The sequence below is a fragment of the Caretta caretta genome, chromosome 21 (assembly GCF_965140235.1).
Source record: "Caretta caretta isolate rCarCar2 chromosome 21, rCarCar1.hap1, whole genome shotgun sequence".
Taxonomy (NCBI): Eukaryota; Metazoa; Chordata; order Testudines; family Cheloniidae; genus Caretta; species Caretta caretta.
In genome coordinates, this window is record NC_134226.1 from 18,794,829 (window position 1) to 18,821,762 (window position 26,934).

At 42.4% G+C, this 26,934-nt stretch overlaps 1 protein-coding gene across 8 annotated transcripts in view; it reads left to right on the forward strand.

Moving 5' to 3' along the window:
* The window catches only part of KDM5B (lysine demethylase 5B), a 184,112-nt gene that overhangs the window by 68,916 nt on the left and 88,262 nt on the right, over positions 1 to 26,934 (forward strand). For all 8 annotated transcript variants that reach the window (XM_048826607.2, XM_048826615.2, XM_048826612.2 and 5 more), the window contains 6 exons: positions 5,407 to 5,494; positions 6,246 to 6,352; positions 8,079 to 8,237; positions 8,871 to 8,990; positions 9,649 to 9,807; positions 21,290 to 21,471. In XM_048826607.2, coding sequence (XP_048682564.2) covers positions 5,407 to 5,494; positions 6,246 to 6,352; positions 8,079 to 8,237; positions 8,871 to 8,990; positions 9,649 to 9,807; positions 21,290 to 21,471 — 815 coding nt within the window. The remainder of the gene's footprint in view (positions 1 to 5,406; positions 5,495 to 6,245; positions 6,353 to 8,078; positions 8,238 to 8,870; positions 8,991 to 9,648; positions 9,808 to 21,289; positions 21,472 to 26,934) is intronic.

Here is a 26,934-nt window from a genome sequence, read left to right on the forward strand (position 1 = left end):
GGAAATGCCTTTTGTCCCCATGAAAATCCATTGAGATTGAGTCAAGTTATAAGGTACACAAAATTGTAGTTTCCCCTCTGTCTATGCTCACTGCAGCTTCTGTCTGGCTTGGTGACCGAAATGCTCAATATTGCCTGAGCACTGCATGTGCACAACCCTGGCATCCTGCCTTCAGCATGCCTCACAGACAGGGGCGATGGACCAATTTGTATCGTGGTGGTGCTGAGAGCCATTGAACCAAACTATAAACCCTGTATATAATAGAAATAACTTCAAGCCAGGGGGTGTGGCAGCACCCTCCTTCCTCCTCCTCCCCCTCATTTCTAGCACCTATGCCCACAGAACTAAACCTACTGAATGAAATGCGAAAAAAAATGATACTTTTGCTGCTGTTTCTTCCCCCTCCTCCATCATACTACCTTGGGCTCAGATAACGTGCTTTGGGCTGGGAACCAGGAGACTGTTGTTATTGAGAAAGGCACTGTGTCCTACCGAAAGGTTAAACAATGGGAATAAATCCAGATTTTTAATATGGCAGACACAAATTTCACTCCCACTTTAAAAAAACAACAACATTTATAAGAATATTTAGCTTTCAAAATGAAGCACTCAAAAGCTACTGAAGGCCAGAATTCAAGTTGCCAGTAGACCCCTAATTCTGCCCCCATGTGCATATGCATAGATAATATGATCACATACTACTGTTTTTACACAGAAGTTTTGCTACTTTCACTGCATGGGATGGACTGTATCAGGGGATTAACTGGGGTTGTGTAGTGAATGAGACTTCTTGCTAGAAGTTGGCCAGTGAATAAGTCCGGGAACTGCAGGAAGAGAGGATAGTTTGATGCTTGAAGCCTGTAAGGTGGGAGGGTCCCAGAGCTCAGGCTGCAGCCTGAGCCTGACTGGTCTACACTGCAATTAGCCTGAGCCCTACAACCTTGAGTCAGCAGGCATGGGCCAGGCACAGGTGTCTAATTGCAGTGTAGACGTACCCAGGAAGTCCTGAGTTACAGTTCTGGCTCTGTCACTGATTCAGTGGGTAGCTTTGAGCAAGTCACTCTGCCTTTTGTCTCACTTTTTCCACCTGTAAAATTAGGGTGGTAATACTTTTCTACCTCACAGAGGTGGTATATAATATTGGGTAATATTTGTACAGTGCTTTGAACATACAAAATGCTATAAAAATGCTAAGTACTCAGAAAAATCAGGGCATGGATGTCTCAATTTAGGTGCCTAGTTGTTGATCCACTTAAAATTAGTGGATATTTTTGCAAATTATGGCCTTAATCTCTCTATGCAGAAGTTCCCTATCTATAAAAATGGGGATAATACTCTGCTATCTCAGAGGTGAGTGTTTAAAATAAATTCATTACTATATATAAGTCAATCAGATTCTGTAGTGATCTGTGATTAAAGTCTCATTAGGAAATTTAATTCCATGTTCCGTACAGATTTTGGATGATTTTCAGTAAATAAAATGAGGCCACGCACTGAAGATGGAGCATCATCTATCCTGGGCCCTAAAGGAGGCAGAAGTACTTTGGGGAAAATATAGTATGCAATCATGTACAACATTTTCAGAAGCACTGAAGTCCCATTTCCAAAAGGGATTAGGAACCTAAATCCCTTTTTAAAACATCATATAGGCTCTTGCATTATTTAAGTGATTTTGAAAATTTTACTCTGTATCACGTGTACCCAGAAGGGGGTAGAATTAAAATCTCACAAGGCAACCTTAATTCTTCCGTTTTCTAACTTTGCAAAGCTTGATTTTGCAACTGTAATAACTTTTCTAACACAGATTTTTGTATGTAAAGCTTTTTCAAAAAGCTAGGTTAAAGGAAATAAAAATCTAAATTTGGTAGGTGAAGTAGTGAGGAATTAACCAATGCCAGGATTAATTTACCTTATCTGTAAAATGCAATTAGAAGGGACCAGACTGGTGCTTGCCTGCATCTTATGATTGATAGTACGAGGCCTTGCACAATAATCAGGGTTTTGAAGTGCACAGAATTATTACCATTCTTTGGAAGAAGTGAGACTGAAGTACATGGTCTAGCCCTATGCACCTTCCTATAGGCCAGTGGATATTTTTAGGGGAGGAGCAGAAGTAGGAGTAGGAAAATTAGTTTTGCCTATATCTGTCCTGTCTGGCTCTCTGGCTGTGTGCCAGTTGAGCGATATGAGCAAGTAAATAAGTGCATGTGCGAATAACAATTTTCATTGGTTTACACCCTGCTCAAATCTGGGTGGATTTACTTGGGACAGCAAAAGACATACCTCTAGCCTCAGGATTTATTCCCTTGCCAAATTTCTTCTTCTTACTTTTACCCACGGATATATTAGAACATGCATTCAGACTTTCAACTTTTTTTTCATAATCATTGAGATATACCTATTTTTTCAGCAACCTCATTCTTGAAAATGGCTAAACCATTTTTGCTTAAACTTTAAACAAAGAAAAAAAGAAAACCTGAGATGGATACCAACCATTGAATTGTGTATTGCATAATGTTGAAGTTTCTTCCTGTTTTAAGTTGGTTCTAAAACTGATCATAATAGAAACTGTTAGGTAATATTAAGTTGTGTGTACTCGAGAGTTGAAGAGATATTGCAGTAGTGGGGCACACGCGAAAAGTTTATAGAAGATGTATAGACTGGTTTGTAAATAATTACAATATTAGCTCTATGAGCTTGTGTTGCAGGAGGATTGTAAAATATGTGAGTATGGGAATATCACAAGATGACTCCTATGAAATTTATAAATACAGATCTTCCATTTCCAAGTGTTATCAGATCCCCACTCTTGGAATTCTCTCGTGATAAACTAGTGAGAAAAAAGGTTGACCCCCTTCTTCAAGTCTGGAGCAAAAGAAGTGGAAAGGGAGAGGTATATCTATTCCAAAAAGAGCTGAAAGTTTTCATCCCTTCATGGACTTTAAGGGCTCACAAAAAGTTCATTTGCTAATTTAATTCCAAGATGATTACCTTGGCCTCAGCCACAACTTCCTTAAAACCTTGCTTACGTCCACATACCCATTAGGCTCTCATCAAGTATTTCCATTTCTGCATCTGTGAAGATTATTGCAGTTAGTTTTACCTTTTGGCCTGTGTACTGCACGAGTGGTCATTACCAAGTGTTTGTGGCAGTGGAAGCACAACTAAGAAGTCAAGGCAACCATGTCTTTTCATTTCTCAACAATTTTCTGATAATGGTTGAATCACTGCACGAAATTTGGTTTAAACCTGGGAGAAAACCATATTGATGTGACCAGACTGAAATGCAACATGTAGTTTTGATGTTTACAGTTATAAAAAGATTCCCCACAGATTCAAGTACTCCTGTTCTTTTTTTTAGAGACGAGCTACAAATTTTTTTTAAGGTCTGGAAAACATACCTTTTAAAATGAGATTTAAGAGTTTCTATTCATGGATTCTAAAACCAGAAGGGACAGTTGTGATTATCTAGTCTGATCTGTATGACACAGGCACAGAACTTCCCCAAAATAATTCTTAGAACAGATCTTTTAGAAAAACATCCAATATTGATTTAAAAGTTGTCATTGATGGAGAATCTACCACAACCCTTTTTAAATTGTTCCAGTGGTTAATTTATGGTGTTAAAAATGTACACCGTAATTCCAGTCTGAATTTGTCTAGTTTTACCTTTCAGCCATTGGATTGTGTTCTGTTTTTCTCCACTAGCTTGAGGAGCCCATTAATTAAATATTTGTTCCCAAGGTAGGTACTTAGACTGTAATCAAGTCACACCTTAACTTTCTCTTTGTTAGACTCAAGGAGTTCAGTCTATTTAGCTTATCACTATAAAGCATGTTTTCAAATCCTTTAATTGCTCTCATGGCTCTTCTTTGAAGTCTCTCCAGTTTATCCACATCCTTCTTTAATTGTGGACACCAGAATTAGACACAGTATTCTAGCAGCAGTTACACCAGTGCCAAATACAGAGGGAAAATAACCTCTGTACTGATACTTGGGATTCCCCTCTTTAGGTATCCAAGGATCACATTAGCCTTTTTGGGTACAACATCACATTGGGAGCTCATGTTCAGCTGATTATGTATCACAATACTCCAACCTTTTTCAGAGTTACTGCTTCCCAGGATAGAGTCCCCCATGCTGTAAGTGTGGCCTACATTCCTTGTTCCTAGGTGTATTTATTTAGATTTAGCCATATTAAAACACACATTGTTTGCTTGTGCCCAGCTTACAAAGTGATCCAGCTTGCTCTGTATTAGTGACTTGTCCTTTTCATTATTTATCATTCCTCAAATTTTAGGGTCATCTGTAAACTTTATCAGTGGTGATTTCATGTTTTCTTCCAGCTCATTGATAAAAAAGTTAAATAATATAGGGCAAAGGACTGATCCCTACAGGGAAAAACTAGAAACACATCTGTTTGATGATGTTTTCTCATTTACAATTACACTTTGAGACTGATTGATTACCCATCTTTTAATCCATTTAGTATATGCCATGTTAATTGTATATTGTTTAGTTTTTCAATCAAAATGTCAAACTGGGTCAGGATACCAGGAAGTCTTGGTCAGTGCCAAATTACAGACTGCAGTTGAATAATGAAGTCTAGGACAAACCAGGGTCAGAAGTCAGAGTTTAAGGACTATCGCAAGCAGGTCTGGAGTAGAATCAGGCAGCTGTGTTGTCACTCAAGACAGCTCCCCATCATGAATTCCTGGTTTATATATTGGTATTGGTCAGTGAGTGGGCTGTGAGGGGCCGCCACTCAGACCCTGCTGGGCAATACTTCCTGCTGAGCTTACCTTTGTGGAGATTTGCAGAGCTTTTACTTGGAGCTTATTCCACCTTTCCATGCAGCATTGCTTTCTTGATGTGGTGTGAGGTTGGAGGCCTGTTTCAGTAGAGTGGCCCTTCAGTCTTTTAGATGTTAGCCTTCTTGATCCTCCCAAGAGTGGAGATATGTAGTGATAGTACTGGAAGGACTAAGAAGAGTTACTTGCTTGTAGCATAAGTATTTCAGATAGGTTATTGATTCAGATGAATGCTCCACACCCTTTATCCCCACTTATTCAGAGCCTAAACAGCCATTGAGGAGGTGGAAGGAACTGATGATGAAGGCCCCTCAGGTGGCCTTTCAACGGAGCATTACACAGCTTTTGGCAGAGGCCACATGGTCTCCAAGGGTCATTTTTTCAGAAGGTTCTGGTCTTTCGAGTGGGTGGGTATATGTTGAGAGTGTGGGTCTGTACTGATCTATTTCAGCTATAGGTAAGTAAGTCTTCTTTACCTCTGAACAATGTAGTTTGTAATGAAGAGTATCTGGGTTACAAATATAACACTCAAACCTCAACTCTTCGGTTCTGAGTATCATGTTCAATTACTGAATATGACCATTTATTTTTTAAGGCTACTAATATTAAAATGGAGTCAGATGAAACACCAGAAGCCAAAACTCATAATTTGAGGCGCAGAATGGGATGTACACCTGCAAATGGTAAGTGGGTCAATGGGGGATGAAACAAAATACGAATGTGACCCTGCTGCTTGTGGCAGCTTTCCCTTAGTCTGACATTGTGCTGCTTGAGCAGATGTATGGAGGTGGGGGTGGGGTTGTTAGAAAGCAATATGAAGAGCTTCCTTTCTCAGAGACTCCTTTTGGTACCTATTTAGTTTTTTGTGATATTATCTTGGGGCAATTGCCATTGCAAGTAAAAAAAAGTATGAAAATCATCATAGGACATTATAGTATTGTTTGTTTTCTGCCCCAGTGAAATGTCCCATTAAAGAATAATCCAACCACGTCTATGAACCTGAAATTTCATTCAAGTCTTTTTTTTTTTTTTTTGGGTCACTGAAACTATTTAAAATATCAATGCTAAATAAACTATATGTTTAGAGCGGCCTGCATCTGTTTATGATCCCATTCTTGTTTTATCCTGATAATACCAGCCTTTCCAGGTAGGAGTTCAAGTGCTGCCTAAAGTTACATGAAAATATGTTTGGTGTCCTTTGTGTCCATATTACACAACCCCCACAAAATCTGGCACCATTGTCAGTCTTTGCACAGAGACCTAAAGACGAGCATAGCCACTGCAGTAGCCATATCTCAATAGGAACAGATTCACTCATAAAAAGATCCCCTTCAAATGTATATAATGATATGATAACACATGCTTCAAATACTGCTTATGCTGTGAAATATTTGTTAAACCCCGTAATAGTCTAATTTTCTTTTCCTGTATCAGAGAAGGAAATGCCAGGCACAGTGAAACGAGAACCTGCCGAGAAAAGAGAACAAAGAGACTTGGAGAGAGAGAAATCAAAAGGGCGCTCTAAAAAAAGCACTAATGCAGTGAGTACTCCCTGCCCTTCTGGCACTTAATTCTTAATTGCAGACAGTCCTGGATTAGAGCTGGGCACGTAGTATATAGCATAGGTAGTGGGAATGGGAGTTTCCTGAATTCCTCGACATAGGTACCATCAGGATTTCATGTCATAAGCAGGAAATAACAAAGTAATTTCATTTCACCCTGTTTCAACTGAAATAATTTCTATCCTTCCCCACTGTACTGCCTTAAAATAGCAACTCTGATAGAACAGTCAAAAGAAATGTGGTTCTTCTCAGGGCTTCCTCACTCTGGATATGGGTTGATCTGCTGATCTTTCCCTTGGTAGATGTACCAGTTAGAAAGGAGATGTAATAAGAGTTTTGGCACCCAGCTTTCTAGCAGACCCACCTCTTATTCCACTGTTTGAACTCTAACTCAGATGCTCTACTTGGTTCAACATAGCAGATACTTTTCCTAAAAAGCAAAGGAAAGGGAGACTTTTACTTGTGGAGAAGACAATATACAGGCCCTTTCAGTCCTTCCCGCAGCCTGGATCCTTCTCCCACACATACCCTTTTACTAGGCAGGAGGGGGAGGAATGTGCAGTTACTGGAAGACAGGATTGCACCAGACCCTAGAGGCACAAAATAAAGGGAACTGGGAGTCCTATTCTGTTCTCAATTGTCTTGCAGCAGTACTGCTGTTGTCCCTTGTTTAAGCAAGGCCTTAAATAGTAACATTTTTTTCCTACCACTATCTAAGTTCCTGCTTCTGTTCACCAGACTTCATTGCTCTCCTTCCTCTACCTCCAAAAAACTCCCCCCTACTCTCCTTCAGGTGCCCCTGCGAATCTTCGGAGTACCTGGTCCCCCTTCTGTGGATCTCCTAGATGATGTGGGTGGAGCTCTCATGACACAGCACTGAAGGCCTGCCCCCTCCAAAAGCAAATGGATCTGCTTAGAAAGCTGGTGCCTTCCTGGTGAAGGGCTCGGGTACAGTCCACTAACTCTGAGGAAGAAGGGGGATGCTCCCATAACCAGAATTCCCCTGTTTTCTGGTGGCTGCTCCAGGCAGTTGGCCTCAGGATGTTGAAGTGTCTGTGCACAGACCAGTCTGAAAGTAAAGAGCAGTACTAATAACAAAACTGAGTCTCTTTATTTAGCAAAACAGATTGGTCAGGCTTCAACACTTTTGGTGGTGATTTCTTAATTTCAAAGGGATTTATAAAAAGGAGGACTTGTGGCACCTTAGAGACTAACCAATTTATTTGAGCATGAGCTTTCGTGAGCTACAGCTCACTTCATCGGATGCATACCGTGGAAACTGCAGCAGACTTTATATACACACAGAGAACATGAAACAATACCTCCTCCCACCCCACTGTCCTGCTGGTAATAGCTTATCTAAAGTGATCATCAGGTGGGCTTTCATCGGATGCGCATCACATGTGCATCACATCTGAAGAAGTGGGCTTTTTACCCACAAAAGCTTATGCCCAAATAAATCTGTTAGTCTTTAAGATGCCACTGGACTCCTTGTTTTTGTGGATACAGACTAACAAGGCTATCCCTCTGATACTTTCTACCACAAAGGAGAACAAAGTTAATGTTCGCTGTCTCTGATCTTTTATGGAAAGAGAATAAAAATAAACACTGGTAAATGTGACAAATGACTTAGTTACCAAAATGATCTCTTGCCATGAACTGCTTAAAGCACTTAAATTCCCATTTTGGTAATTTCTTGTTACAGGTGGATTTGTATGTATGTCTCTTATGTGGCAGTGGTAATGATGAAGACCGTCTCCTGTTGTGTGATGGCTGTGATGACAGTTACCATACTTTTTGTTTAATTCCACCCCTTCATGATGTTCCCAAAGGGGACTGGAGGTGTCCCCAGTGTCTGGCTCAGGTAAACTGAGAAATCAGGCTGAAATGTGTTTCTGTTCTCTCCTGGCTTCTAATGATCAGAACTTCAGAACTGCAATTTATTATGATGAAAATAGTCCTGTAAAATGGGTGGTAGAAGATGAAACTGAAACAAGGACTGGGTACATTTCAGATTGTTAGACATTACAACATATGCTGGGCCCCAAATTTGATCTACTTTAGTTGTATTAAAACCACTGAGAAAGCTTTTTACATAATTACATTTTACCACTATGTCATTGGGGTTTTCAACGTAGACAAGTTTTGTGGTGTTTTCTGCTTTGCTATAGCAGAGGAAGCAGAATTTGCTGTAATCTAGCTATGCTGATCTCACCAGTGATTCATGCTGATTCACAAACAAATATTGTTGTGGTGTGGTGGATTAAACTCAGAGCTGATAGGCACAATGGGTTCTATTTCTGACTCTTCCAATGGCTACCTGTGTGATCCTGGGTGAGTCATTTCAATCAAGTGCCCCAGTTTTCCCCTGTTTGTAAAATGGGGATAATACTGATCCATCTTTGTAAAGTACTTTAAAGTCTATGTTTGAAAAGCACTAAAGTGCAAAATGACTTATTTTTAACTATTGGTAGAAATAACCATATTTTAATTGCAGGAGTGTAATAAACCACAGGAAGCATTTGGTTTTGAACAAGCAGCAAGAGACTACACACTTCGCACATTTGGAGAAATGGCTGATGCATTCAAGTCAGACTATTTTAACATGCCAGTACATGTATGTTCATGTGCTTACTATGCTATACTACAGATTTCAGTTTTTGTGCTTATTAAAGTATTAAACTTGGAGTGGTGAAGAATCCTGAGTTTTGAATGTGAACAAATCCAAGTGGGAAAGCTCTTATTTTAATATTATGTTAATTTGTAAAGGCTTCTGTTCTTTGTTAGTATTTTGGTTTCTGTCCCACACATTTCTGGTTTCCGCCACAATCCAAAAATATATTCCTCCTTAAACTCCTGCCCCAAATGTCACTCATTACTGAAGGCAAAAGGCAACATTTGATGTAGTTTTTTGAGCTTTACAATACCAACATTTTGCTGTGTTGGTTTAGTTTTTAATAATTGCACTAATAAGTAACTTCCACTATGAAGTTGAGAAAGTAACTGTTAACTGAGAGGGTGAGGTGGGAGAGAAGAAAGAGAGAGCGTGAACACCTGGTGTAACCAATGGTACTCAGGTTTGTTTCTGACTCTAGTTAAAGTCCCTGTGACGTGATGGGAAAATATTTTAAGCTTGTGAACTTCCTCCTTGAGTTTACTACTTCTATATATCTCATGTGTTTGGTACCTTTGGTTACTCTACATGCATAAGCACTGTGAGAAGTGCAACCTTCTGTGTGGGCTTATATTTTCTCTTTCTCATGTTTCATACCCAGATGGTTCCCACAGAGCTGGTTGAAAAAGAGTTTTGGCGACTTGTGAGCACCATTGAAGAGGATGTCACAGTGGAATATGGGGCTGATATTGCTTCAAAGGAGTTTGGCAGTGGCTTTCCAGTTAGAGATAGGAAAATTAAGCTTAGGCCAGACGAAGAGGTAAGTCTTGATTTGCTCTCTGAGTGCATACTTCCATTTCATGGTTTTACAAAATACAAGTCTTGTGTTGAATGATTTTTCAGTTTAAAGAAACCTATTGTAATTCTGTATTACAGTGTATTCCTGCTGTGTGTGTGACTGGCACAGTTTTGACAAAGGGAAACGGTATTGCAGTCTTGGAGGACTAAAATTATATATGAGCAGACTTTTAAAATGACACATGTGCATCTTAGAAGTTGACAGCTTCCAAATTATATTTCTTGAAAGAGCAGCCTAATTTTAATGCAGCGATTGCTAACACACAGATTTTCTTTGAAAAGCATGTGCATTGGATGTTAAAGTTCTTATTATTTTATTGATCTTATTTGTATGTTTTTCAATCTAAAAAGACTAATTTCTTCTATCAGAAGTAGCCCTCGGAAAAGTTTTTTGCTGCCTCTTTTGATTGCTTATCTATATGTGATCCATGTCTAACATGCATATGCTCCATGTGCTAGAGATTGGAATGCTTTAGCCAGCAGTGTCTGTTGGTTGCACCCACTCCCTGCGTAGTCTCAAGCTCCCTCTTCTCTTGAAGGAATGAAAGGGAGCAGAGCGTCCAACCGAGCCTCGGTTCCTTTCACTGCTTTAAGCTGTGAGATGGAGCTGGTTGGCCATGTCCCATCTTGGCCACTCCCATATTAGTTTATCTGTAAGTAGCTTAGTTTGTGGTAGTTGGGTTACATCATCGTTTCCTTGATAGGGTTTTTGTTTTTGTTTTGTTTTTCCAGTGCTTAAAATTCCTGAGGGTTTTAAACTTTTTGTCATTTGGGGCTGCTATGAGCCTTAATGAAACTTCCTCTAATAGTCTTTATTGTGTGGGTGAAGGAAATGTTAGGGAAAATGTAAGGATTGGAAGTCCCTTCATAGAATCATAGAATATCAGGGTTGGAAGGGACCCCTGAAGGTCATCTAGTCCAACCCCCTGCTCAAAGCAGGACCAATTCCCAGTTAAATCATCCCAGCCAGGGCTTTGTCAAGCCTGACCTTAAAAACCTCTAAGGAAGGAGATTCTACCACCTCCCTAGGTAACGCATTCCAGTGTTTCACCACCCTCTTAGTGAAAAAGTTTTTCCTAATATCCAATCTAAACCTCCCCCACTGCAACTTGAGACCATTACTCCTCGTTCTGTCATCTGCTACCATTGAGAACAGTCTAGAGCCATCCTCTTTGGAACCCCCTTTCAGGTAGTTGAAAGCAGCTATCAAATCCCCCCTCATTCTTCTCTTCTGCAGGCTAAACAATCCCAGCTCCCTCAGCCACTCCTCATAAGTCGCAAAAAGAAAAGGAGTACTTGTGGCACCTTAGAGACTAACCAATTTATTTGAGCATGAGCTTTCGTGAGCTACAGCTCACTTCATCAGATGTATACCGTGGAAACTGTCATTATGCAAGGCACTGCATTTAGCCGTATGGAGTGGAAATCTATCAGGCAGTTTCCACGGTATACATCTGATGAAGTGAGCTGTAGCTCACGAAAGCTCATGCTCAAATAAATTGGTTAGTCTCTAAGGTGCCACAAGTACTCCTTTTCTTTTTGCGAATACAGACTAACACGGCTGTTCCTCTGAAACTCCTCATAAGTCATGTGTTCTAGACCCCTAATCATTTTTGTTGCCCTTCGCTGGACTCTCTCCAATTTATCCACATCCTTCTTGTAGTGTGGGGCCGAAAACTGGACACAGTACTCCAGATGAGGCCTCACCAATGTCGAATAGAGGGGAACGATCACGTCCCTCGATCTGCTCGCTATGCCCCTACTTATACATCCCAAAATGCCATTGGCCTTCTTGGCAACAAGGGCACACTGCTGACTCATATCCAGCTTCTCGTCCACTGTCACCCCTAGGTCCTTTTCCGCAGAACTGCTGCCTAGCCATTCGGTCCCTAGTCTGTAGCGGTGCATTGGGTTCTTCCGTCCTAAGTGCAGGACCCTGCACTTATCCTTATTGAACCTCATCAGATTTCTTTTGGCCCAATCCTCCAATTTGTCTAGGTCCTTCTGTATCCTATCCCTCCCCTCCAGCGTATCTACCACTCCTCCCAGTTTAGTATCAACCGCAAATTTGCTGAGAGTGCAATCCACACCATCCTCCAGATCATTTATGAAGATATTGAACAAAACCGGCCCCAGGACCGACCCTTGGGGCACTCCACTTGATACCGGCTGCCAACTAGACATGGAGCCATTGATCACTACCCGTTGAGCCCGACAATCTAGCCAGCTTTCTACCCACCTTATAGTGCATTCATCCAGCCCATACTTCCTTAACTTGCTGACAAGAATACTGTTGGAGACCGTATCAAAAGCTTTGCTAACGTCAAGAAACAATACATCCACTGCTTTCCCTTCATCCACAGAACCAGTAATCTCATCGTAAAAGGCGATTAGATTAGTCAGGCATGACCTTCCCTTGGTGAATCCATGCTGGCTGTTCCTGATCACCTTCCTCTCATGCAAGTGCTTCAGGATTGATTCTTTGAGGACCTGCTCCATGATTTTTCCAGGGACTGAGGTGAGGCTGACTGGCCTGTAGTTCCCAGGATCCTCCTTCTTCCCTTTTTTAAAGATTGGCACTACATTAGCCTTTTTCCAGTCACCCGGGACTTCCCCGGTTCGCCACGAGTTTTCAAAGATAATGGCCAATGGCTCTGCAATCACAGCCGCCAATTCCTTCAGCACTCTCGGATGCAACTCGTCCGGCCCCATGGACTTGTGCACATCCAGCTTTTCTAAATAGTCCCTAACCACCTCTATCTCCACAGAGGGCTGGCCATCTCTTCCCCATTTTGTGATGCCCAGCGCAGCAGTCTGGGAGCTGACCTTGTTAGTGAAGACAGAGGCAAAAAAAGCATTGAGTACATTAGCTTTTTCCACATCCTCTGTCACTAGGTTGCCTCCCTCCTTCATTAAGTGGCCCACACTTTCCTTGGCTTTCTTCTTGTTGCCAACATACCTGAAGAAACTCTTCTTGTTAGTCTTGACATCTCTCGCTAGCTGCAGCTCCAGGTGAGATTCGGCCCTCCTGATTTCATTCCTATATGCCCGAGCAATATTTTTATACTCTTCCCTGGTCATATGTCCAACCTTACACTTCTTGTAAGCTTCTTTTTTATGTTTAAGATCCGCTAGGATTTCACTATTAAGCCAAGCTGGTCACCTGCCATATTTACTATTCTTTCGACTCATCGGGATGGTTTGTCCCTGTAACCTCAACAGGGATTCCTTGAAATACAGCCAGCTCTCCTGGACTCCTTTCCCCTTCAAGTTAGTCCCCCAGGGACTATGCATTTGTATATAGGCATTTGAGATAAATGGCTGATTATCCCGTTTTCTCAGTATGAGGCAGGAGCCCTCCCCTCTTGCGCTCTCTTGCTCGTGCTTCCTCCCAGTATCCCACTTACCTCAGGGCTTTGGTCTCCTTCCCCCGGTGAACCTAGTTTAAAGCCCTCCTCACTAGGTTAGCCAGCCTGCTTGTGAAGATGCTCTTCCCTCTCTTTGTTAGGTGGAGCCCGTCTCTGCCCAGCACTCCTCCTTCTTGGAACACCATCCCATGGTCAAAGAATCCAAAGCTTTCTCTCCGACACCACCTGTGTAGCCATTCGTTGACTTCCACAATTCGACAATCTCTACCCAGGCCTTTTCCTTCCACGGGGAGGATGAACGAGAACACCACTTGCGCCTCAAACTCCTTTATCCTTCTTCCCAGAGCCATGTAGTCTGCCGTGATCTGCTCAAGGTCATTGTTGGCAATATCATCGGTGCCCACGTGGAGAAGCAGGAAGGGGTTGATGAGTCTCGGCAGTTTCACTGTCATATCGTGAATCCTAGCTTCTCGCAAGCAGTAGACTTCTCGGTTTTCCAGGTCGGGGTAACAGATAGATGAGTCAGTCCCCCCGAGGAGGGAGTCCCCGACCATCACCACCCGCGTCCTTCTCTTAGGAGCGGTGGTCGTGGAACTCCCATCCCTAGGACAGTGCTTCTCATGCCTTCCAATCGGCGGAGTCTCTTTCTGCTCCCTCCCCTCAGATGTATCATCTAGTCCACCCTCTGCATTAGTACCAGTGGAGAGAACATGAAAACGGTTGCTTACCTGTATCTGCATTGCTGGAACATGGACGCTCCCCTTTCTTGTTCTGGAGGTTACATGCTGCCAAATTTCTTCACCATCCTTCTGCCCCCGCTGTTCAGCCTGCTCTGAATCTTCAGAACGTTGTGTCCGTAGAAGCATATCCTGACATCTGTCAAGGAAATCTTCAGTTTCTCTTCTGCAATGCAAGGTCGATGCTTGTTTCTCCAGACCTTGAACCTTCTGTTCCAATATGGAGACCAGCTTGCACTTTGTACAGACAAAGTCGCTTCTGTCCTGTGGAGGAAAGACAAACAAACAGAACTGCCGTTTAGCCAGTCAGAAAACAGGCTAAAACTTTTTCTCTTAAACAAATCAGTTAGGCCTGCTTCAGACCCTGAAGAGGGTCAGGATCCTCCCAGTCTGGGACAATTGTCAGCACAAATGACTTCCGCTGTGGCCTCAACCTCTGCTCAGGCAGATGGGAGTAAACGCTTTTTCCGAAAGGAGCTTAGGGATCAGTCCACAACTAAAACTGCTCAAAAAAATAAAAAAAAAAAAAAGAGGGAGACGTCCCACACTGTCTTGCTCTTGAAAGAGATCTGCTTCTAAAATGACCCCGAGTCTCTGTTGGGTCTCATAAAGAGAGAACCTGAAGTTCGTTGGGGCCAACGGTGACCGATTCTCCGGCACTGTGTGTTTGGGTTGCTTCAGTAGCAGCTGTGCTGTCCTCTGTTCTGCCTTCTTAAGCTCCAGTATTAGAGGAAGAAGTCCCATTGTCAGAGGCAATTGCTATAGTCATTCACTACTACATTTTATCATCCTTAGCAGAGTCTAGGAAGAAGCAGTGCCCTCCTAGAAGAACACTTTCTTCTACCTCCTCTATAGCTAATACTAAAACATTCTCATTGTCCAAGCAGTTGATTTAATGCTTACATCAAGAGCTGTCAATCAATCTTTCTCTACCACTTTTGGGGTCCATTTGCATTACTTACAGGAAGCCTGGAAGGATATCACCACCAACCGATGGTGCTGGAAATAATTCAAAAAGACACTTTTATCCAGTTTAAGAATGTGCCCACCCCACAACCTCCTTTCCTATCCCTCTTCAGGACTGCTCTCACAAGAATCTACTTCAGGAACAGGTTCAGTTGGGTTCCCCTTGGGAAGGGAGGAGGGATTCTATTACTGATAATTTCTAATTCCTACAAAATCAGGAGGCTGGCGTCCAATATTAGATCTGAGGAATATACTTTTTTTTTTTTTTTTTGGTACATCAGTTCAGATTTTGCATTGTAACCCTCTCTTCCACACTTCTGTCCTAGATCCTCTTGATTGGGTCACAGCTCCCAATCTACAAGATGCTTATTTCCATATTTCCATTCATCTGGCACATCAGAAAAATGTGTGTTTTTGTAGTGGGCAACGTGCATTACCAGTACAGGGTGCAGTCTGTTGGCTGATGATCAGACCCAATGACTTTTACAAAATGCCTGGCCGTTGCAGTGCGTTTAAGATGTAGGAACAGTTTAGTTTAGCCATATCTCAATTATTGGTTGGTGCAGGATTATTCTTCTCACCTCTCCCCCCAGAAATAAGTATTGGATATTGATCATACTCTTGATCACCAGCATGGGACTCGGAATAAACAAGGACAAGTCTTGTGCAACTCCAGCTCAAAGAATAGAATTTTTTGGGGCCCCCATAAATTCCACAGCAGCAAAGGTATTTCTGCCTCAAGCCAGGTTAAACAATATGTGAGAACTGATCAGTCAGCAGTGAGAACACGTCTTTGCCTGTTGGGCCATGTTGCTTCATGCAGTCTGGTAACTCTATTTGTGAGACTGCATCTACGTTGTCTTAACAACCCCTTGTGGGTTCACAATATGGTCATGATGCTGTGGATCCCACAGCAAGTTTTGGATTCTCTCAATTGGTGCAAGGATCCACCGCAAGTTTGTAAAGTTCCTTTCTCCCCATAACTTCCTGAAAAGTTGATTTTCACATATGCATCAATGTTGAAATGGGAGCCCATCTCAGAGAAGGCCAAACAGTCTAATAAAAAAACCCAGCTTCATATCAGTGTTCTAGAGTTTATAGGCTTGAAGGGAGCATCGTGATCATTTAGTCTGACCTCTTGCACAACACAGGCCACAGAACCTCACCCACCCTCTCCTGTAACAGAGTAAAGTTGGACCTTGCGAAGGGAATTAAAACCAATAGTAAAAGGTTCTATAGCCATATAAATAAGAAGAAAACAAAGGAAAAAGAAGTGGGACTGCTAAATACTGAGGATGGAGTGGAGGTTAAGGATAATCTAGGCATGGCCCAATATCTAAACAAATACTTTGCCTCAGCCTTTAATAAGGCTAATGAGGATCTTCGGGATAATGGTAGCATGACAAATGGGAATGAGGATATGGAGGTAGATATTACCATATCTGAGGTAGAAGCGAAACTCGAACAGCTTAATGGGACTAAATTGGGGGGCCCACATAATCTTCATCCATGAATATTAAAGGAATTGGCACATGAAATTGCAAGCCCATTAGCAAGAATTTTTAATGAATCTGTAAACTCAGGGGTTGTACCGTATGATTGGAGAATTACTAATATAGTTCCTATTTTTAAGAAAGGAAAAACTACAAGCCTGTTAGTTTGACATCTGTAGTCTTGGAAAAAAATTTGAAGGAAAAATAGTTGAGGACATTGAGGTCAATGGTAAATGGGACAAAATACAACATGGTTTTACAAAAGGTAGATTGTGCCAAACCAACCTGATCTCCTTCTTTGAGAAAGTAACAGATTTTTTAGACAAAGGAAACGCAGTGGATCTAATTTATCTAGATTTCAGTAAGGCGTTTGATACTGTGCCACATGGGGAATTATTAATTAAATTGGAAAAGATGGAGATCAATATGAAAATTGAAAGGTGGACAAGGAATTGGTTAACAGGGAGACTACAGTGGGTCATACTGAAAGGTGAACTGTCAGGCTGGAGGGAGGTTACTAATGGAGTTCCTCAGGGATCGGTTTTGGGACCAATCTTGTTTAATCTTTTTATTACTGACCTCAGCACAAAAAGTGGGAGTGTGCTAATAAAGTTTGCAGATGATACAAAGCTGGGAGGTATTGCCAATACAGAGAAGGACCAGGATATCATATGGGAATATCTGGATGACCTTGTAAACTGGAGTAATGGTAATAGGATGAAATTTAATAGTGAGAAGTGTAAGGTCATGCATTTAGGGATTAATAACAAGAATTTTAATTATAAGCTGGGGACGCATCAATTAGAAGTAGCGGAGGAGGAGAAGGACCTTGGAGTATTGGTTGATCACAGGATGACTATGAGCAGCCAATGTGATATAGCTGTGAAAAAGCTAATGTGGTCTTGGGATGCATTAGGCAATGTATTTCCAGTAGAGATAAGGAGGTGTTCGTACCGTTATACAAGGCACTGGTGAGACCTCACCTGGAATACTGTGTGCAGTTCTGGTCTCCCATCTTTAAGAAGGATGAATTCAAACTGGAACAGGTACAGAGAAGTGCTACTAGGATGATCCGAGGAATGGAAAACCTGTCTTATGAAAGGAGACTCAAGGAGCTTGGCTTGTTTAGCCTAACCAAAAGAAGGTTGAGGGGAGATATGATTGCTCTCTATAAATATATCAGAGGGATAAATACCGGAGAGGGCGAGGAATTATTTAAGCTCAGTACCAATGTGGACACAAGAACAAATGGATATAAACTGGCCATCGGGAAGTTTAGACTTGAAATTAGATGAAGGTTTCTAACCATCAGAGGAGTGAAGTTTTGGAATAGCCTTCCAAGGGAAGCAGTGGGGGCAAAAGACCTATCCGGCTTTAAGATTAAACTTGATAAGTTTATGGAGGAGATGGTATGATGGGATAATATGATTTTGTCAATTAATTGATCATTAAATATTCATGGTAAATAGGCCCATTGGCCTGTGATGGGATGTTTGATGGGGTGGGATCTGAGTTACTACAGAGAATTCTTTCCTGGGTATCTGGCTGGTGAATCTTGCCCACATGCTCAGGGTTCAGCTGATCACCATATTTGGGGTCAGGAAGGAATTTTCCTTCAGGGCAGATTGGAAGAGGCCCTTGAGGTTTTTCGCCTTCCTCTGTAGCATGGGGCACGGGTCACTTGCTGGAGGATTCTCTACTCCTTGAAGTCTTTAAACCACGATTTGAGGACTTCAGTAGCTCAGACATAGGTGAGAGGTTTATCACAGGAGTGGGTGGGTGAGATTCTGTGGCCTGCATTGTGCAGGAGGTCAGACTAGATGATTATGATGGTCCCTTCTGACCTTAATATCTATGAATCTATGAAAATATTTTGAAAGAGAGAGCTGTTAAGGACATAGAGGTAAACAGTAATTGGGATAAAATACAACCTGGTTTTATGAAAGATAGATTGTGCAAGACCAGACTTATCTTTCTTTGAGAAGATAACCAGGTTTCTATACAAAAAAATGCTTTACTGAAATCCAGGTAGATTAGAACTACTGCATTTGATACAGTTCCACATAGGATATTATTAGTCAAATTGGATAAAATGGGAATTAATATGAGAATTGAAAGGTAGGTAATAACCGGTTAAAGGGGAGACTGCAACAGGTAATGCTGAAAGGTGCACTGTCAGAGTGGAGGGAGACTACAAATGGAGTTCCTAAAGGATCAGTCTTGGGACCAATCTTACTGAACATTTTCATTAGTGACCTTGGCACAAAAAGTGGGAGTGTGGTAGTAAAATTTGCAGATGACACAAAGTTGGGAAATATTGCCAATACGGAAGAGAACCGGAATATCACACAAGATTTTGATGACTTTGAAAACTGGAGTAATAGAAATGGGATGAAATTAATATTGCAAAGTCATGCACTTGGGGATTAACAACAAGAATTTTTACTATAAGGTGGGGGCATATGAGTTGGAAGAGATAGAGGAGAAATATTTGGGGGAATCACAGGATGACTATGAGCTGCCAATGTGATGCGGCCATGAAAAAGATTAATGCAAAACTAAGATGCATCAGATGAGGTATTTCCAGTAGAGATAGGGAAGTGTCATTACCATTATACAAGGCACTTGTGAAACCTCATCTGGAATACTGTGTACAGTTCTTGTCTCCTATGTTTAAGAAAGATGAATTCAAACTGGAACAGGTACAGAGAAGGGCTCCTAGGATGATCAAAGGAATGGAGAACCTACTTTATGAGAAGAGACTTAGGGGCTTGGCTCGTTTAGCCTAACAAAACAAAGGATGAGGGGAATTATGATTGTTCTCTATAAATATGTATGAGGGATAAACACCAGGGTGGGAGGGAGAGGAGTTATTTAAGTTAAGGGCCAATGTTGGCAGAAGGGCAAATGGATATAAACTGACCATTATTAAGTTTAGGTTTGAAATTGGACAAAGGTTTCTTACCATTGGAGGAGTGAAGTTCTGGAATAGCCTTCCAAGGGGAGAAGTGGGTCAAAAAACCATCAACTTGTTTCAAGACTGACCTTGGTAAATTTATGGAGGTAATAGTATGATTGAGATTGCCTACAATGGCACTTGGCCAACACATGACTGCTATTGGGAAATATCTCCAATGGTTGCAGATGGAAACTAGATGAAGAAGGTTCTGAGTTACTACAGAGAATTATTTGCCAGCTGTCTGTGTAGTGGGTCTTGCCTATATGTGCATATATATAACTGATTGCCATATTTGAGGTTGGGAAGGAATTTTCCCCCAGGTCAGATTGGCAGAGGCCTCGGGTTTTTTTTTTTTTGCTTTCCTCTGCAATGTGGGGCATGGGTCAGTTGCTGGTTTGCACTAGAGTGAATGGTGGATTCTCTGTAACTTGAAGTCTTTAAATCAAGATTTGAGGACTTCAGTAGATGAGTCAGAGATTATGAGTTTATTACAGGAGTGGGTGATTGAGGTTCTGTGGCCGCACTGTGCAGGTCAGACTAGATGATCATGATGGTCCCTTCTGTCCTTGAAGTCTGAGTGTGTAAACACAGTGCAATCTTTCTTCAATGGAAATGACAATTCCTAATATTCTTGAAACTTCAGGTCTTTCAGTTAATTCTCTGCATGTCTATTTGAATGCTGCTTTGGCTCATTGTTGTCCAGTTTAGGATTATACAGTCTCTTTTCTCATCCTTTGGTGAATTTTTTTTAAGGACTTGTTAGAATTTCTCCCCTTAGGCAGCAGCCTACTCCTTTTGGGATCTCACTGTTGTAATAACAGGTCTTTCAAACCATTGGTTTCTTGTTCCTTGTTGCATTTGTCCCTGAAAAGAGCATGTTTTATGGCTATTACATTTCTCACATAATGTGATTGAGTTGCAAGCACTTATTGCTGGGTGTAGTCTACGATTTTTCACAAACTCAAGATTATTCTCGGACTGCACCCTAAATTCCTTCTTAAGGTGCTGTCTGATTTTCGTTTAAATCAATTGCTATATTTACCAGTATCCTTTGTGAAACACAGTCAACCAAGGGTAAAGCTGCAGTGCACACATTAGATGTCCTTATGGGTCTTGCCCTTTTAGCTGAAAGGATAAAATAATTTGGATCATCCCCAAGGCTGTTTTTTTTTCCCCCTGTTGCTGAAAGATCTAAGGGTCTCAGGTAGTTGCAACCCAGAGAATTTCTAGATGGGTGTCAGGTTGTATAAAGTTATGATACGGTCATTTTACAGCTCCCTGGGAACATCAGAGCACATTCAACCAAGGCACAGGCAGCCTCGTTTAGAGGTGTTCCTTTAATTGCTATTTGTAGGGCTGCCTCCTGCGGTAATGAATGTACCTTCACAAAACATTACTCTGTTGGAGACGGCACATCCAGATGCTCGATTTTAACAAGGATGTATTAAAATCCCTGTTCAATGAGATTTGCAGTATTTCCCACCCCCTCTTTTATGGATACTGCTTGGGAGACACCAGACATGGTACACACATAGACAAGCACTCAAAGAAGAAATGGAAGTTACTTACCTGTTCAGTAACTCGACCTCTTTGGATGTGTGTCTGTATGTGTTCCATAACATACCCTCATTTCCCCACAACTGCTGAGTCCAATACTTGGATTGGGTAGTGGTGAAGGAACTGAGGGTGGTTGGTTGCTCCACACCCTATATATTCTCAAGCACAGGAGGGCTTGATTGCACCTGCTCCCTGCATAGCCTCAATGGACACTGCTGGCCAAAGCCTTCCAATCTCCAGTGGAACACAGATAAATAACACATCTCGAAAAACTTCAGTTACTGAACAGGTAAGTTACTTCCATTTTTGTTGTTTACTTGATGTGGCTTAGACCAGTGACTCTTTTTTTCTGTTCCACTTTTAGGAATATCTTGATAGTGGCTGGAATTTGAACAACATGCCTGTGATGGAGCAGTCTGTACTTGCTCACATCACTGCAGATATATGTGGAATGAAATTGCCCTGGCTCTATGTAGGAATGTGCTTTTCTTCATTTTGCTGGCATATTGAGGACCACTGGAGCTATTCCATTAACTATCTGCATTGGTGAGTTTTGGAGGGGAGGGGGAAATAATCCCAAAGCCCCCACTGATTTGTAGGGACTAAGTCCAGGTTGTAAGTGCATAGATTTTTAAGGCTGAAGGAACTCTTATGGTACTCTAATCTCACCCCCCGCATAATACGTGCCATAGAATTTCAACCGGCGAAATCCTGCGTCAAACTCAGTAACTTGTGGTTGAGCTAGAGTCTATCTTTTAGAGACATCCAATCTTGATGTAAAGACATCTCTTGCTAAGTTGTTCCAAAGGTTGCTTATCCTCAATGTTAAAACTTGTACTTAATTTCCAGTTTAAATATGTCTAGCTGTGATTTACAGCTATTGGATCTTTGTATTATTTTGTCTGATAGGTTGAGTTTTGTGCTATTAGAAATCTTCTCTCCACATAAGTAGTTGTTGATTATCATCAAGTCAGCTCTTTAATCAACACAATGTTGAAGGGAGCCATTCTTCTTACCCACAAAATAGATGAATGTCTTAAATTTCTCGCTGTGGGGCACATTTTCCACACCTCGACTGATTCTTCTAGCTCTTACCTGAACCCTTTCCAGTTTTTCAACTTCCTTTTTTAAAAATGTGGACATAACTGGAAATATAATTCCAGTCATGGTCTCACCAGTGCTGCATGCAAAGATAATACCACAGTCCTACTCAGTCTTCCTCTGTTGGTATGTCCAAGAATCGTATCTACCCTTCTTAGCCACAGTTTTGCAAAAGGAGCTCATTTTAATTTAGCTAACCACCATTTTCCTCAAGTCCTTTTCAGAGAGTCACAGCTTTCCAGAATAGTTGCGCATCCTGACATTAGTGTTTGCTTTCAGAGCCCATATTAAGAAATGTAGTTCCAACTGCCTTGCTTCCTTCTGCTTTGCAGTGGAGAACATTAGAAACCACTCTGTCCTGTCTTCACTTGTAGACATTTTTCTAGCCTTTATTTTAAATAGTTGATGTGTTTAGCTGTGTGTAATCCACTTTAGAGTAATTTGCTACGTCATGGCCCAGCCTCCACTTCCAGCACCAGAAACCTGTCCTTCCTCAGCCTTCTTCACAGTTCATTGGAGGTGAGGCTTCAGGGTATGAGGAAATGACTTCTGATGATCAAGGGATACCTACAGGAGGTGTTATCACTGAAGCTACTTTGCTGGATAAAAATATAGATTCCTCGGTAGCTTGTCCTCTGGACAAATTTCTGCAATTTCAGGGGCTGTTCAGTAGGATGGCCCACACCTTGCAACTGGAAACTGGAGGTTAAGGCCAAAGACAGGATCACTCCCCCTCTAAGTGAAGGACTCCCTATCCCAGCCAGAGACATCTGAATAATGCCATCTATTTCACCTGCAGTATCTAAGAGGGCGGAGATCTCCTGTATTAATTTTGATGGAATATAGGGCTCAGAGAAAGGTGACCTGAAACTGCCCAATATTAAATGTATGCAGTGTTGTAACCATGTTGGCCTCAGGATGTTAGGGGGGACACGGTGAGTGAGGTCATAACTTTTATGGGACCAACTTTTGTTGGTGAGAGAGAGCTTTCGAGTTGACACAGAGACCTTCTTGGTTTTAACTCAGCCTACTTATTTTCCGTAGCAAACACACCATTAAATAGTCTCTTAACCTTTTATTAAAAATACAGAAAAAGAAGGGGAAACGTTAAAGTATTTGAAATACAAAATATTAAATAAGGCTTTTATTTTAACCATAATCCCATTCCCTTTTTCTTTAGATGTAGAGTGATTTTTTATAGGGACTTGACAGTTTTTTAGGTGGTATCAACAATGGTAATAACTGTCCTTTTTGGGAAACAGCGAAAAAGTTAAGATGGGCTAGAACTATTGCTGCTGTTAAAGTCCAGTCCCTTTTCCAAGAAGACAAAACAAAACAAATGCATGTAAAAGGGGAAAGAAGAGAACAGCAAAGTTAGAAAATTCAGCTTTCATCTCTGGTGTTGACTTTCACTTGCATCCTCACTGCTGGAAAAACACAGACATAGCGCACAGTTTTATCAGCCACTCCAACAGCTGGCAAACTTGTACCAGCAGTGTGCAGTTTAGGGTATCACTTTTAGCTGCCTCTTTGGTCACAGGCTCTTCGCAGTGTTGCAAAATATACAGTTTTGACTGGGTAAGCTAAACTCTTATTAGAAGGAAAAAAGAGAGGGATAGGAAGAGAACATAAATGATTTAGGGAGAGGACAAATTCTCACATCCCAGGCGATGGTCAGGATTCAGCCAAAGCCAGTGGACGTGGCAATGTCACCTGGGTCCCTTGCTCTGGCCTGGTCAGTCGGGACCAGAATAACACATACCCAGTGGTGTAAAGTGGATCCCAGGGTCTCAGAATATGGTGGAGGTGGCAGCTATCAAGGTAAAGCATGCTCCTTCTGGATATTTACACAATGTTTGCCATAGTAGCAGCATAACTCAGAAAACATAGTGGACTAATGTGACATTTGTTTCACTCTCTAGGGCTTCAGATCAAGTGGGACAAGTTCTGCTTTATCCCCTTGTCAGAGAATCTCCTTCATAGGAGAATCTCATTTAGTCCAGAAAGCTTGCCACTGTGAAATGATGTGGTCAGAAATGAAGGGGCTATCTGTGCAACGGATAGAGGATTTGTACCTGATTTCTCTTTTATCTGTGCAGTTTTGAACTACTTAGTCCAGAACTCTTTATGTATAGTGTCTACAGCATCCATAAAGGTTCACCTATATGCTTTATTAGTGTGTTACCCACAAGCACCCTCGTTGTGGTTACTTAAAGGCCTGACTACTCTCTTTTCTTCCATGACATAGCTTGTCCCTCTCTAGGAATTGAGTTTTGCTACTAACAAAACTCATGGAGTTCTGTCCTCCCCCTTTTGAGCCCCTGCAGCGTTAGTCCTTGGATCACCTGTCTAACAAAATGGCCATTCTGATAGTTGTCACATCTGCCAGGAGGGGCAGTGAGTTGCAATCACTGATGGTTATAACTCTATATGACTCACTGCACAAGGACAAGATGGACCTCTTGTCAGGAACTCAGCTGGCTCCAAGTGCAGTTACCTGGCACCTAATGAGAGCGGCTGAGCCCAATTTCTTTCGCTAAGTGACTGTGCTGATTGCACACAAGCCAGCAGATCATCATTCAAGTCTTGTAGCAACAGCAGCACAGTGGCTGTTCAATGCATTCTGTGCCTGCAGCAACACTGGACCTGCTTCCTGTACTGGTCCTTGCACCAACCCGCAACTGTTCCTGCTCCAGGCCCAGTTTCTACCTTCCTCCAAACCTCCTGGCTCTGACCACTGGCTTGTCTCCTGACCATGACTGGTTCGGCTCTGACAGCTGGTTGTAACCACTGGCTTCATGACTCCAGTTCCCTCTTCCTGTTCTGCTACAACCTCTAGACCCGACTCCCATTCTGACCATTAGTTTGCGGTACCTACACCCCAGTGTGTGACAGTTTGAGCATCCTCCTAAAAGATAAGATGGGACATCATCTCACAGTATAGAGGTACCTAGTAGGAGCCCAACTCGCCCTCTCTAATGTTGTTGTAGTCCTGTATGATCTGTGTAACAAGATCACCATGCTACATTACCAGAATGCAGTCCTTCAGTCCCAGGTGCAAGCCCAGACTCCTGTTCCCCATATCCTTGCATCCTCATCCCGTAAACCCCAGGTGCCCTTAGCAGGTAAGTTTGATGGGGACTGTGCAAAATTTTGTGGGTTCTTTAATCAGTGCCATCTTCTGTTTGTGTTATGGCCACAGATGTGTGCCAGGGATCAGTCCCGAGTGGGATTAGTAATTAGTCTGCTCATCGGGGGGGAGGGATAGCTCAGTGGTTTGAGCATTGGCCTGCTAAACCCAGGGTTGTGAGTTCAATCCTTGAGGGGGCCATTTAGGGATCTGGGGCAAAAATTGGGGATTGGCCCTGCTTTGAGCAGGGGGTTGGACTAGATGACCTCCTGAGGTCCCTTCCAATCCTGATATTCTATGATTCTATGATCAGAGAGGCCCTGAAGTGGGTGTCCTGGCCCTTGGAGGGGTCCAGTCCTCTCTTTGAATGCTTCAAGAACTTTGTATAGGCAATGGCGGGCATCTTTGATGTCTCTAATAGAGAAAATACGCAGAAGCTGCTCCCCATGCCCTAAAGCAGGGACCCCGGTCCACTGCTAAGTATTTAGTTAAATTTCAATATCTGGCCACAGGCACCCACTGGATTGAGTGACGACTTTAGGCAGGGGCTCAGTGACTATCAAAGATGAACTAGCACTGGGGAACTTCCATTTAATTTGGGAGAACCAAGAGCTCCATGACCACCATGTGCACACTGTTCTTGATCAGCCTTGCCAAAATCAACTTTACACAAAACCTGAGAAATACAAATTTGACAAGGAAACCAGGGTGTTTCTGGGCCTTGTCATCTCCCTAGTGGCAGTTGTCAGGGACCCTCGGAATATGACTGCTATCGCCAAGTGGAAGGTGCCCTCCGATATAATGTGTGTGATACAGCATGGCCAGAGGCCAGCAGGAGGGTGATAGTGGGAAGTTATGTAAGCCCCAGGATGATGAGAGCCTTATTCCCTGTAGAAGGAAGAGAGGTTGCTATAGATTAATTAGAGCACCTGAAGCCAGTCACCTGATTAAAAAAAAACCCTGTTTCAATCAGACAGTTGGAGGAGTTGAAGCAGAGTGGTTTGGTGTTGGAGCAGAGAGCAGTTTGAAGGAGAGCAGTTTGGAGGGAAGCAGAGGAGAGTTTGGAGAAGTGCTGTGGCGGGCCAGAAGACCAAGACCCTAGGTAAAGGGAAACCTGGCTTGTGCAGAGCAGAGGGACTCCACAGACACAAGAGGTTGGGAGAAACCTGGCCCAAGCAGAGAGAGGGCAGGAAGCCCCACAAGCTGAAGGGCCAGAGAGGGAAGTAGCCCAGGGGAAGGAATCACTAGTTCAAGTGGTTTGCTGCTATCCCTAGGGCCCCTGGGCTGGGACCCAGAGTAGAGGGCGGGCCCAGGTCCCTCCCTCTCCACTCCCCTTCTCTTGGATACTAAAGTGGGACAGTTAATACCCCAGATCAGGGGCAAGAAACGGCTACGAGGTGATCCGTTTGTGGTCCCAATCTGCAGGTCTCTAAGAATCACCAGCGCCTCCCCAGACTCAAGGTTTTGCCTGCAACAAGACCACATCTATTGTGGGTATCACCTCTGCATTCCTGAGGGCAACTTCTGGCTTCAGGTACTAAGACTGTGTCATGACTTACCCATGGTGAGTCATTTATGTCAGTGTAAAACCTGGAACATGATTGCTAGGTACTGCTGGTGATCAACCCTACAAACAGATGTTAAGACACTATGTTCAATCATGTGAACTCTGCACCTGTACAAAGAAACCACAAGCAAGGCCATTGGACCTCCTTCAACCCCATCCCACATAGCCATGTTCATGGTTTGCTCTTTCTGTGGATTTTATTGTGAAATTA